The 10,000-nt window shown below is 35.3% G+C and overlaps 1 protein-coding gene across 5 annotated transcripts in view; it reads left to right on the top strand.

The window, feature by feature from the left end:
* LOC122258114 (transcription factor E2F2) overlaps positions 1-8,827 on the top strand; it is a 38,312-nt gene extending 29,485 nt beyond the window's left edge. For 4 of the 5 annotated variants that reach the window (XM_086537098.1, XM_043023848.2, XM_043023850.2 and 1 more), the window contains 7 exons: positions 404-525; positions 1,197-1,303; positions 3,465-3,556; positions 4,213-4,367; positions 4,511-4,747; positions 5,033-5,222; positions 6,259-8,827. In XM_086537098.1, coding sequence (XP_086393224.1) covers positions 404-525; positions 1,197-1,303; positions 3,465-3,556; positions 4,213-4,367; positions 4,511-4,747; positions 5,033-5,222; positions 6,259-6,404 — 1,049 coding nt within the window. In that variant the 3' untranslated portion in view covers positions 6,405-8,827. The remainder of the gene's footprint in view (positions 1-403; positions 526-1,196; positions 1,304-3,464; positions 3,557-4,212; positions 4,368-4,510; positions 4,748-5,032; positions 5,223-6,258) is intronic. The other variant, XM_043023851.2, reaches the window with a different exon arrangement.
* Positions 8,828-10,000: the final 1,173 nt, after the last annotated feature.

Here is a 10,000-nt window from a genome sequence, read left to right as displayed (position 1 = left end):
GATAAGCTGAATATTGCTTTTCAATAAAGGCAAAAAAAACAAAAGGGCATAGCTGAAGAAATAGTGCTGGTAGAGTCCAAGGAAAATCAAAAGGAATTTTTGGTGTGTTAGCATTTCAAACAACTCTTATGATGGTACAACATTGTTTCCAAATGCATCATACAACATCGCAGTAGACATATAGTACTTAGTTGATGTGTATTTGTTCTGCAAATAATCATAATAGTTGATGTATAACAAGACATTCTTTTCTTCCCTCCTATTAAAAATGATTCTTATAGTGTGGCAATTTCTTTCTTTCAATACTTCTATACAAAATTTTCTTGTTAGATTATCTCTTCTCCATGACAAAATAATTTTTTTGTGTTCAACAATGTAAAGCACTTGATTGTATTTATTCTAGCCGTCCCTCCGGCACCATCCCCGGGTAAGTCCTCAAGATATGACACCTCCCTCGGGCTCCTTACAAAACGCTTTGTTGACCTACTCCAATCAGCACCAGATGGCACTGTCGATCTCAATAGGGTAAGGATTCATATCTCATGTAAATGATTATATAAAGTAATTTGGACAGATAAATTGTAAAAGAAACCGGTAAGGCTGTTTTTTTATCTGAATGTGAACAAGAACCATGACCATCTGAAAGACAGGATTAAGAAGTAGATGTAATAAGAAAATACTCTTGTTAAATTTGTGTTTGTGTGAATCAAGAACTACATAGTTCTAAATGATGATTGGGAAAAATGTAGGATTGAACGCTATATATATATATATATATATATATATATATATATATATATATATATATATATATATATATATATATATAAATGCTACTCATTGATTAAAATTAGATGATACCTCTATAATAATTGATAGAGCAGAGTGGTAGGACTATGAAAAGTATTTGGTGTTCTTTTGTTCTGGATGTGGTAAATGAAGACAGGTTTTAGATAAAATTGGTAGTCCAGTTAACTGAATTATAGCATATGTTCACCCAGACTAAAAATTACATATTTGGAATTTTCCTTGTGTGTGCCGCATGTCTGGAAAAGCAAACTTTGGTTTGTAACACTTATTTTGTCTTAAAATAGGCCAATCAAGTGCTACAGATTGAACATGTATTTGTTATGTATAATGCTGCTTTATATTTTACGGGAAGATGTGATAGAACGCTCTTGTTTCCTTGTTTACAGGCCTCAGACATGCTGTCTGTTCAGAAGAGGAGAATATATGACATCACAAATGTCTTAGAAGGAATTGGTCTAGTCAACAAAAAGTCCAAAAATAATGTTCAGTGGCTGTAAGTAGAAAATTAAGTCAAGTACTTAATAGTTTAGAATATCTAGATTCATATACAGGCAACTTGATTAATGATAGCATAAAGTGTTTCCTCAAATTAACCCTCTCTGGACGGGTGGTACACCACGGGTACCGCGCATTCAAGGCCCTTTCGCTGGGTGACGTCATACGGTGTCGTTTATTTAACTGATTTAAGCCTATGTGTTCGAGAGCCCTGGCATTGTAACATGCAAGACTGGAATGCCCCCGTCATGAGTTGGTTAAGATTTGTGTAACACTACATTTTGCCTTTTGTGGAATTGCTTATTGTGAATAGATTTGCTTTTGATATTTGTAAGTAATACCACAAAATGTTTCAGTATTTGGTACTTTACCCTCCCACTGCTTGCATTTCGATGGGGTTGGAACTGCTTGTGCACTACTGCTTCAAAATGCAGTCATTTATTCCGTCAGTTGTGTAATTAATGTATCATACCAAATGCTAATTAGAATTGCTTTGCTAAGATATCATATTGATATATGTTAAGCTAAAGTCTAGAAAATAATTGAAAACTCATTACAAGATGTCCAGTCCAGTCGGAACATCTAACAAAGTGGCCCCACCTTGGAAGGGTTGATATATAGATTAATATCCTCTCTTACTCCTTCAACTTTTCCACATCTTTCATCTATTCCATTTAATTTCCTCCTTCGTCCCCCACCTTCCTGTTTTTAACAGACTTCCAGACTAAAGATAACACAGGTTTTTCTCAACCTTTGTGTTTTACATTTCTGGAACAGCATAAGAAAGCATGGGTTCATACTAGCTTTTTCCGTTTACCAAGTACAGTACTCATTGTGCTTTCAACATCAAAGTTATTTAAGTTTTGATAGCGATACTTTTAAGGTTAGATTAGGGAATACATAGAAAATGTTCAAGGGTCATTTTGTTTACCTGCTAAAGTAAAACAAGCTCTTGGATAAAGTACTTTTAGAAACAGTACATTGTTTTTTCATGTTATTGCTGGGAAAGAAAAATTAAGTAAAATTATTGAATATTTGAAAATTAATCCATTAGTAACTTTTTGTTATAGGCATCTTTGTGGGGTAGGATCCCGTTTAACCTTTTTTTTTTCTTAGGGTTTTCTTTCTTCTTTCTTTTCAAAATACAAGCTTATACCTTACATAGAAAATAATCCAAAACACATCTTAAGATGCCTAGCACAGGCAGAATATCTTAGTGTGACCCATATTGGAAGGGTTAAAATATCACAAAAGACTGCTATTCCATGGTATTGCATTTTATCTCAGTAACAAGTATGTGCATATTTAATTCCTTATAGACAAAATTTGACTCTCAGTGCAAAGAGCATGAATCTATATACCAGAAAGTGTATTCATATCCCCTGTATTTCTAAAGTTGTATGGTGTCATACTTGTGTCAGAACATGTTGGTATATAACCAGGAATACATGATAATTGGAAAATAAACAAATGGGTAACGATTGGGAGAAGAAATGTCTTCCTAGGAATATAATCAAGTATGGACAGCTTTTTACTCAGATTATTGGTTATAGGTATATTAACCCTCTCTGGACGGGTGGTACAGTACTGTACCGATCATTCAAAAGCCCAGTGGCCGGGCGGCACAGTATTGTGCCAGCCATTTAATTGATTTAGGCCTAAGCGTTTGAAAGCCCCGACAATGTGACATTCAAGGCTAGAATGCCCCCGTCGTGAGTGGGTTAAGCCACTCATGGTATGCATCAGTACTGAAACATCACTTGCTACTTTTGCAGCACTGTCTTATCCTCTTTAATACCTAATATAGGTACTTGTCACATAGGAAAATACTATATATAATCACATGTCATGCAGTTGTTTTCCCCATAACCTGAAATAGTCAGTCAGAAGTTTGTATGACCACCAGTATCTAAAGTTCAAAATTTGTCTGTTAACCCATTGGTCATGGTATTAAATAAATATTTGTGCAGTAAGATGGCTGGTTTACATGTCTGGCACGGTGCCATCTGCGTCTATGACCGACTCTGCCTTTGCAGCAAATCATGCCATCCGCTGCTAATGGGTTAAGGATATTACTAACACATCTCCATCACTCGCCTCAAAACTTTTGTTATAGGATTGCTGAGAAGACATATTTATTTGCTTGTATTTACTTTCAGAGCTTCACGGATGAGCAGTCAAAATTTAGAGGGTGATGTCGAACATCTTGCATCCAAAGAAAATGAACTTGACAGATTAATAGAACAAGCAGGTTTGTAAAATATTTTTCTTACATTTACTTCATCTCTTCTCTTAGCAGAAAATTTTATACTGCCACTTGCCCAGACTAAAAATTACATACTTGGTTAGTACCAGTTATGTGCCGCATGTCTGGAAAATTAAGTGGAACTGCAGCACATTTCATTTTTCCACTTCAGGGCAAACGATGTGCTTGAAGTTCTACAAGATTACATTATTTTGAGATTTTTTATTTTCTAAAGTCTGGCTGTGTATTAAAACTTACCCATTTGTGGCGGTTGACGTGTTACCACGTCAGCGTAATATTTTGCTCTTTCCAAGTGATGTCCTAGAACGTCAAGATTTCTCCCTCAAAATGTATATTTTACACTGATATATTTGCACACAATCATAGGAGTTCGATTGTATAGACAAATTTTTATTCACTTGTGAAGCAGGCGGGTGAAAGGCGCTTATATAGGCACAGCGCAGCATTGTGCCAGGAGAGATCTCGCTCTTAGTCACTGCATGCGCTTGTTATCTAGCCGACAGGAGTGGCATTATGTAAATATAAACTCTGGTGTGAATGAGGTAAGGGAAAATTGTAATTTTTCGTTACACTAATAATTCATTGTTGTAAGATTTTCTTATGATGAAAGTTTTTAAAGTATTTAAATTTTCTTTCAACAGAGAGAGATCTTCTGCAGATGAGTCAGGACAAAAGATATGCATACATTACATACCATGATCTTCACACCATCCGCTATTATAAAGACAAAACTGTGTTTGCTGTGAAAGCGCCACCTGGTACACAGCTGCAGGTCCCACAAGAGGTCAAAGAGCAGGTTAATTTTGCCAACTATTACAGTGAATCTTTAAACATTTGCACAATGAACATTCTCATGCACTTAATTTCATATATTGTGAAGACATTGTAAATGACAGAATGTGAAAACTATTATTTTCACTTAGTTCTATTATATTTCAGGGTTACAAAATCCACTTAAAAAGTGAAAATGGTCCTATTGAGGTATTCTTATCAGAATCCAGCATTGGGGAAAGCCCTATTAAACAGAGTCCAATCAAACAAAGTCCATTAAAGACAAGCCCACTCAGGACCCCATTGCCAGCCACTACTTCAAGGGCAAAGCTAAGACCCACACGGACAAGAGCTAGCAAGGCATTGCTACAAACCCAAAAACCTGAGCTCACCACACCAAAGAAGGTAGGCTGTAGATTCTTTCTCCTATAATGTTTAAAGAATTGAAGTTAATCATGCTGTAAAAAACATTAAGACAAACCTAAACCTCTCAGATCATTAGATGATGGAGAGATAAGTGGACTTTTAGGAATAATGTAATTTATTCCTCTATTCCTTTAAGATATAGTTTCATGAAGAAAGAATGAAATTAGAGTAAAATTATTCTTTTATGAGATATTTTGTTCATTCATAATATTATAGATGGGTATTGTACACATTCAGGTATTTAAATATGTTTCATCTTTTCAGGAGCCTTTATCCCCTACCCTGGTTAGCATAAAAAGTGAGCTACCAGACCCAGATGAAGGTGACCCTCTAGGGCCCTCACCAAGCTTAGATTTAGATGATGACAGTATCCGTAGTGCCCTTATATTGGGTTCTGATGATTTGGGACCTGTTGGTGGTAAGCTGCAGCTTCAGATGGAGGACCAGAGTGAAGGTAAGGAATTTTTAAATTTTTAAATTGTAATTAAGAATCATTTCAGTAGATTAGGTTAATGTCATGGCCTAGTTTAAGAAATTGTGTACCTAGGAATGAAATGAATGAAGCAGCAAAAGTAGAGGAAGAAACTGTTCAGTGCATAATGTAGTGCACATGAAGTGACATGGTGGCTGCAGGAACTTCCACTGTGGTATGCCCACAGAGGCACATTAAAATCGTATCACAGTGTTAGTTACCTCCAGGCTCCAAGTCTAATGCAGCAGAAGATCAACATACCAGGAAGAAAGTAGAAAATTAAATTTATGCAAGACAGAAAATTACAGCTTCAATGGCTGTAATGCTCCTCTAAGGGAAGATGTTTAGGGTAAATGTGTTATCTTAGTCACAGTCTAGAATAAAAGTAAGAAATTTTTGTGTATGATTTCACATTCACATTCCAATTTTTATTCAAAGAACTGATTGAGAAAAAAAAATGCTTTTACAAGAACATCAGTTGGTGCTGAAAAGTTTCTTGTTCCTAATCTATTTTCATCATTGTCCTTACCAAGGAATTGTAGGTTATTTCATCATGTGAAGTCAATGGAGATGAAGTAATGACACAGGGTTGTAGGTTGTGTTGGATCTCCTGGTCCTGTGTCTGGTCAAGTTACCATAGCACCAGTGGATTCAGCATGGTCTGGAACCCTCCTTTCGACGCCACTACTCAAGTACATAAAGGGTTGTAATTTTTCCAAGTGTGAAACTGCAGAAGACCAAATGGCCTTGTGAATGAGGGTTATATGTGTAATTGTAAGCATTTGTATTGATAGAAGGAAGTGTATATGGAATAGAGGGTAATTAATGTTTGAAAAGAAGTCACCTAATTGAAGTTTAAAGCTTTTTAGGATGAGAGTTAGTAAGGGAAGAAGGAGAGTATGTGGGTGATGGAGAAGAAATGTCTTGAAATTAAATTGAGAGAATGAACTATTTTGTGTGTATTGTTAACATACTAATTTAAATATCACTAATTGTTATTTTTCCTTTTCCCTTTCAGGTGGATCTGAAGACCTAATGCTTGGCTGCTCCTCTGGGTCTTCACCACCATTCCTTACCCTAGAGCCACCTATTTCAGATACAGACTACACCTTTTCTCTTGATCACACAGAGGGCCTGAGCGATCTCTTTGATTTCAATTTCTGACCGCGCGGGGTTTAGTTCAGGGAGTGTTTTGTAAAGGCTTTTGAAATCTTTTCATGCAAAATCAGTTAGATATAATCAGCATTAGCATTATTATTCTAATTATTGTTATTTTTAATATATATATTTTTTCTTATCACAATAATTCCTACAGACTTGCACCTCCATGACGAGAGTGATATGAACCATGATTTCCCATTCATGTATTTTATAGACCAAAGCTTGGTTTTTTGTCTTGCTTAGAATCCCTCTATTTTTCTCTCCTGTCAATATGGGTTCTATAGTCTATTATAGAAAGAAAAATATTCCAGGAATGAAATTATTTATATATAGATAAGAATTAAGTGCTGGTATTTGTTATCAGTGCAGAATATTTATATAAAGGAATTGTCATCAAAGGGACTTCATTGCTGTGGTGGCATTTCTGGCAGTTTAACTTGATACAGCATCTAGCTTTTGATGTAGCCATCCCCTCTCCATTCTTGTTTGAAGACAATTTTTTTTTTAATGAAAGTTTTAAAGTGAATGATGAGGTGATAACAGACCCTAGAAATGGCACAGTTTTTGAGTGGTCCAATCCAGTTCCACACCGTGATCCTGCCCACAGTGGCAATCTAGTTATTGCTTTCCTTTCTATGAATGCTGAGAGCATACTGTTTAATCATGCAGTTCATTTTGCATTCCTTGTATAGAGAACACTTCCCAAACTGCTATACTATTGATATTTTTTAATATGATTGTAGTCATATTTTCCTATGCACTGTCTGTGGTATATCATACTGTGTAAAACCCACAAGTATGTGCTTAGATGCTGAGTGCTGCCCCTCATCCTTCCATTAACTTAATGGATAAGTGAGGAAATTATTCTTACTTTACTCTGAATGATTTATTTTTGTGCCAAGGAAGTGACTGTCGGCATGACAGTAAATTTTCACTTACTTTAAATAGTTCGTCCAAAAATCACAAAACTGACACAATTATCTCCAGTCAAGATGCCTTAATCAATCTTTTAATTTTATTACTTGTATGGTATTTCTATTATGTCTACAGTGAAAAATATCAAAATTAGACATTGGTTTCTATGTCTGCCATTTTGAGATAATTGAAATTTTACAATAGCAGATTGAAATTTAAAAAAAGATACTTGTAATTGGGTACTACAAACAATTTTGTTTCAATGTTAGTGTTTATAGTGCCTGGGATATGTGGACTAGCAGCTGAGGAAAATAACAACAGGATTTTGCAATATCATCCACACAAGTTGTCTAACAACTTTGAAGTCATGGGATGTAAATTCCCAAAGGCATCATCTTGAACATTTTGCTTTTCTGCTAAGGCTTGTAAAGCTTCTTTTCTCCCCTCATCCCCCCCCCTTTTTTTTTTTTTTTTTCTTCTTTTGCATGTGTTAATTGTACATGATTTTGCACCCAATTTCACTGCCATGCTGATGATGTGACATCAAAGTAGTCACTTAGATGTAGAGCTCACTCAGATTTGTGCCAGACCCAGTGGACCTGAATTTCAACGCTCCAATATGGCAGTGCCAGTAAATTTTATTTTTTTATTTTCAGATATGAAAATTTATTGTTAAACTGGTCTCCATCTCAACTTGATTTGTCCCCTGTATAGTTATGAATGATGATGAATTTATATTTTTATTTATTTTTTATCTTTTTGGTTTATTTTGCTTTTAATTTACAGGAAAGTATTTTTTAGCTTCTTTAATGACATTAACGATCGGTGATTAGCCATATAGTGTTTTGTGTTATGTTTAAAGTGGAAAAAAAGATTGTTCACTTGCATACAAATCTGCATTGTATATGATAGGAAGTGACTGTCAAGTTAGTGCAGTGCAAAGAACAAGTGGTGAAAACTAGAAGCCTGAAGCCAGAAGCCAGTGGGATTTTGATCCATTTCCTGTAAGAAGATGAGAAATATTTTGCCAATCCTCACTAACTCAGTTGATCATTGAAGAGAGAAGCTGCAAGTCTGGAAGATGTGTGATCGTGAGTGTGTGTGTTTGTGTGTGTGCATGTGCGCATTTATGTAAATATCTAGAAGCAGGAAGGTGTCCCAAATGGCATGCAATCACTGATCATGTTACCTGAATATTGGCGCTCCAATTTTGCTACAAGTTGTATTGCTCATGTCTGAGGGAGACATCACAAAGATGTTTCTAAAGTTTTTCATTTCATGTAAATTGATGGTTTTAAGTACAAATTATATTCATTCACTGACACGGCTGTGACGAGGAAAACCCAATGGTAGTTTGTTTTAGTTTTTATTCAAAATTGTCACTTTCTTTTCAGTGTTGTACTGATGTTAGTGGTTGTCAAACAAAATTTCCCATGCCGGTCTTTTCACAGCGGTGTCTGAATGACACATATTTGTTATAAAGATGGAAATAAGAGATATATGGAATAGAAGCTTTGATTTTCTTATCCTTTTTGATAGGTTTCTACACATGAAGGAAAATGTACATGAAATTACAGGTTTCTATTCTCCCCTCCCTTAATTTTACTCTTCCTCTCTACCTCTTTCCCTTTTTCCCTTTCTATTTCCTCTCCCTCGCCTCTCCTTCTATCCCCCCCATGTCTCTCTCATAAAAGCAATTATAAATGCTGTTGTGATCTGATAATTATGGACAATGTGCTGAATTGAGGAATAAGAGTGTAATGCAGTGGTTTTCAAACTAGTCTGACGGCACACTAAGAGACAACCAATATTTTGGCACACCTGCCCTTTGATATATAGATGTCATTCTTTCATTCATTTCTTTCTTTCTTTCTTTTTCATTCATTTCTTTCTTTTTCTTTCTTTCTTTCTTTTTCATTCATTTTTTTCTTTTTCTTTCTTTCTTTCTCTTTCTCTCTTTCTCTCTTTCTCTCTTTCTCTCTTTCTCTTTCTTTCTTTCTCTCTTTCTCTCTTTCTTTCTCTCTCTCTCTTTCTTTCTTTCTTTCTTTCTTTCTCTTTCTCTTTCTTTCTCTCTTCTCTCTTTCTTTCCCTCTTTTTTTCTTTTTTCTTTCTTTCTCTCTTTCTTTCTTTCTCCTTTTTCTTTCTTTCTCCTTTTTCTTTCTTTCTCCTTTTTCTTTCTTTCTCCTTTTTCTTTCTTTCTCCTTTTTCTTTCTTTCTCTCTTTCTTTCTCTCTCTCTTTCTCTCTCTCTTTCTTTCTCTCTTTCTTTCTCTCTTTCTTTCTCAATCTCAATCTCGAAATCTAGCAAAATGATATTTTCATGGCACACCAAGGAGTCAGTGGCGGTACACACCTCTGGGAGTCACTGGTGTGATGTAGTGATGTATTGAGGAAAAAGGAGTAGCATGGTGAGGCTACATACTTTATATGTTAATAGGAGCATATTAAGATAATGGAAGTATAAGAGCATTAATAAATAACTACAGGCCATGGATGATGTTGAAAAAATAAGACGGCATGGATCACAACCGATAGATAAAATTAAAATTCTAAATTGCAAAGTGCAACAACTAATTCACAGAGTTGCACATCAAAAGACGAAGACCAAATGGTTAATGATTTTTAAAATGCGATAATGAGAAATAAAAGTACTTATATCTAATAACCCAGCATGCAAAGATAAGCC

This window comes from Penaeus japonicus, unplaced genomic scaffold (assembly GCF_977035675.1).
Source record: "Penaeus japonicus unplaced genomic scaffold, GWHDUDI00000001_assembly GWHDUDI00000005, whole genome shotgun sequence".
NCBI lineage: Eukaryota > Metazoa > Arthropoda > Malacostraca > Decapoda > Penaeidae > Penaeus > Penaeus japonicus.
This window is presented reverse-complemented; position numbering and strand designations above follow the sequence as displayed.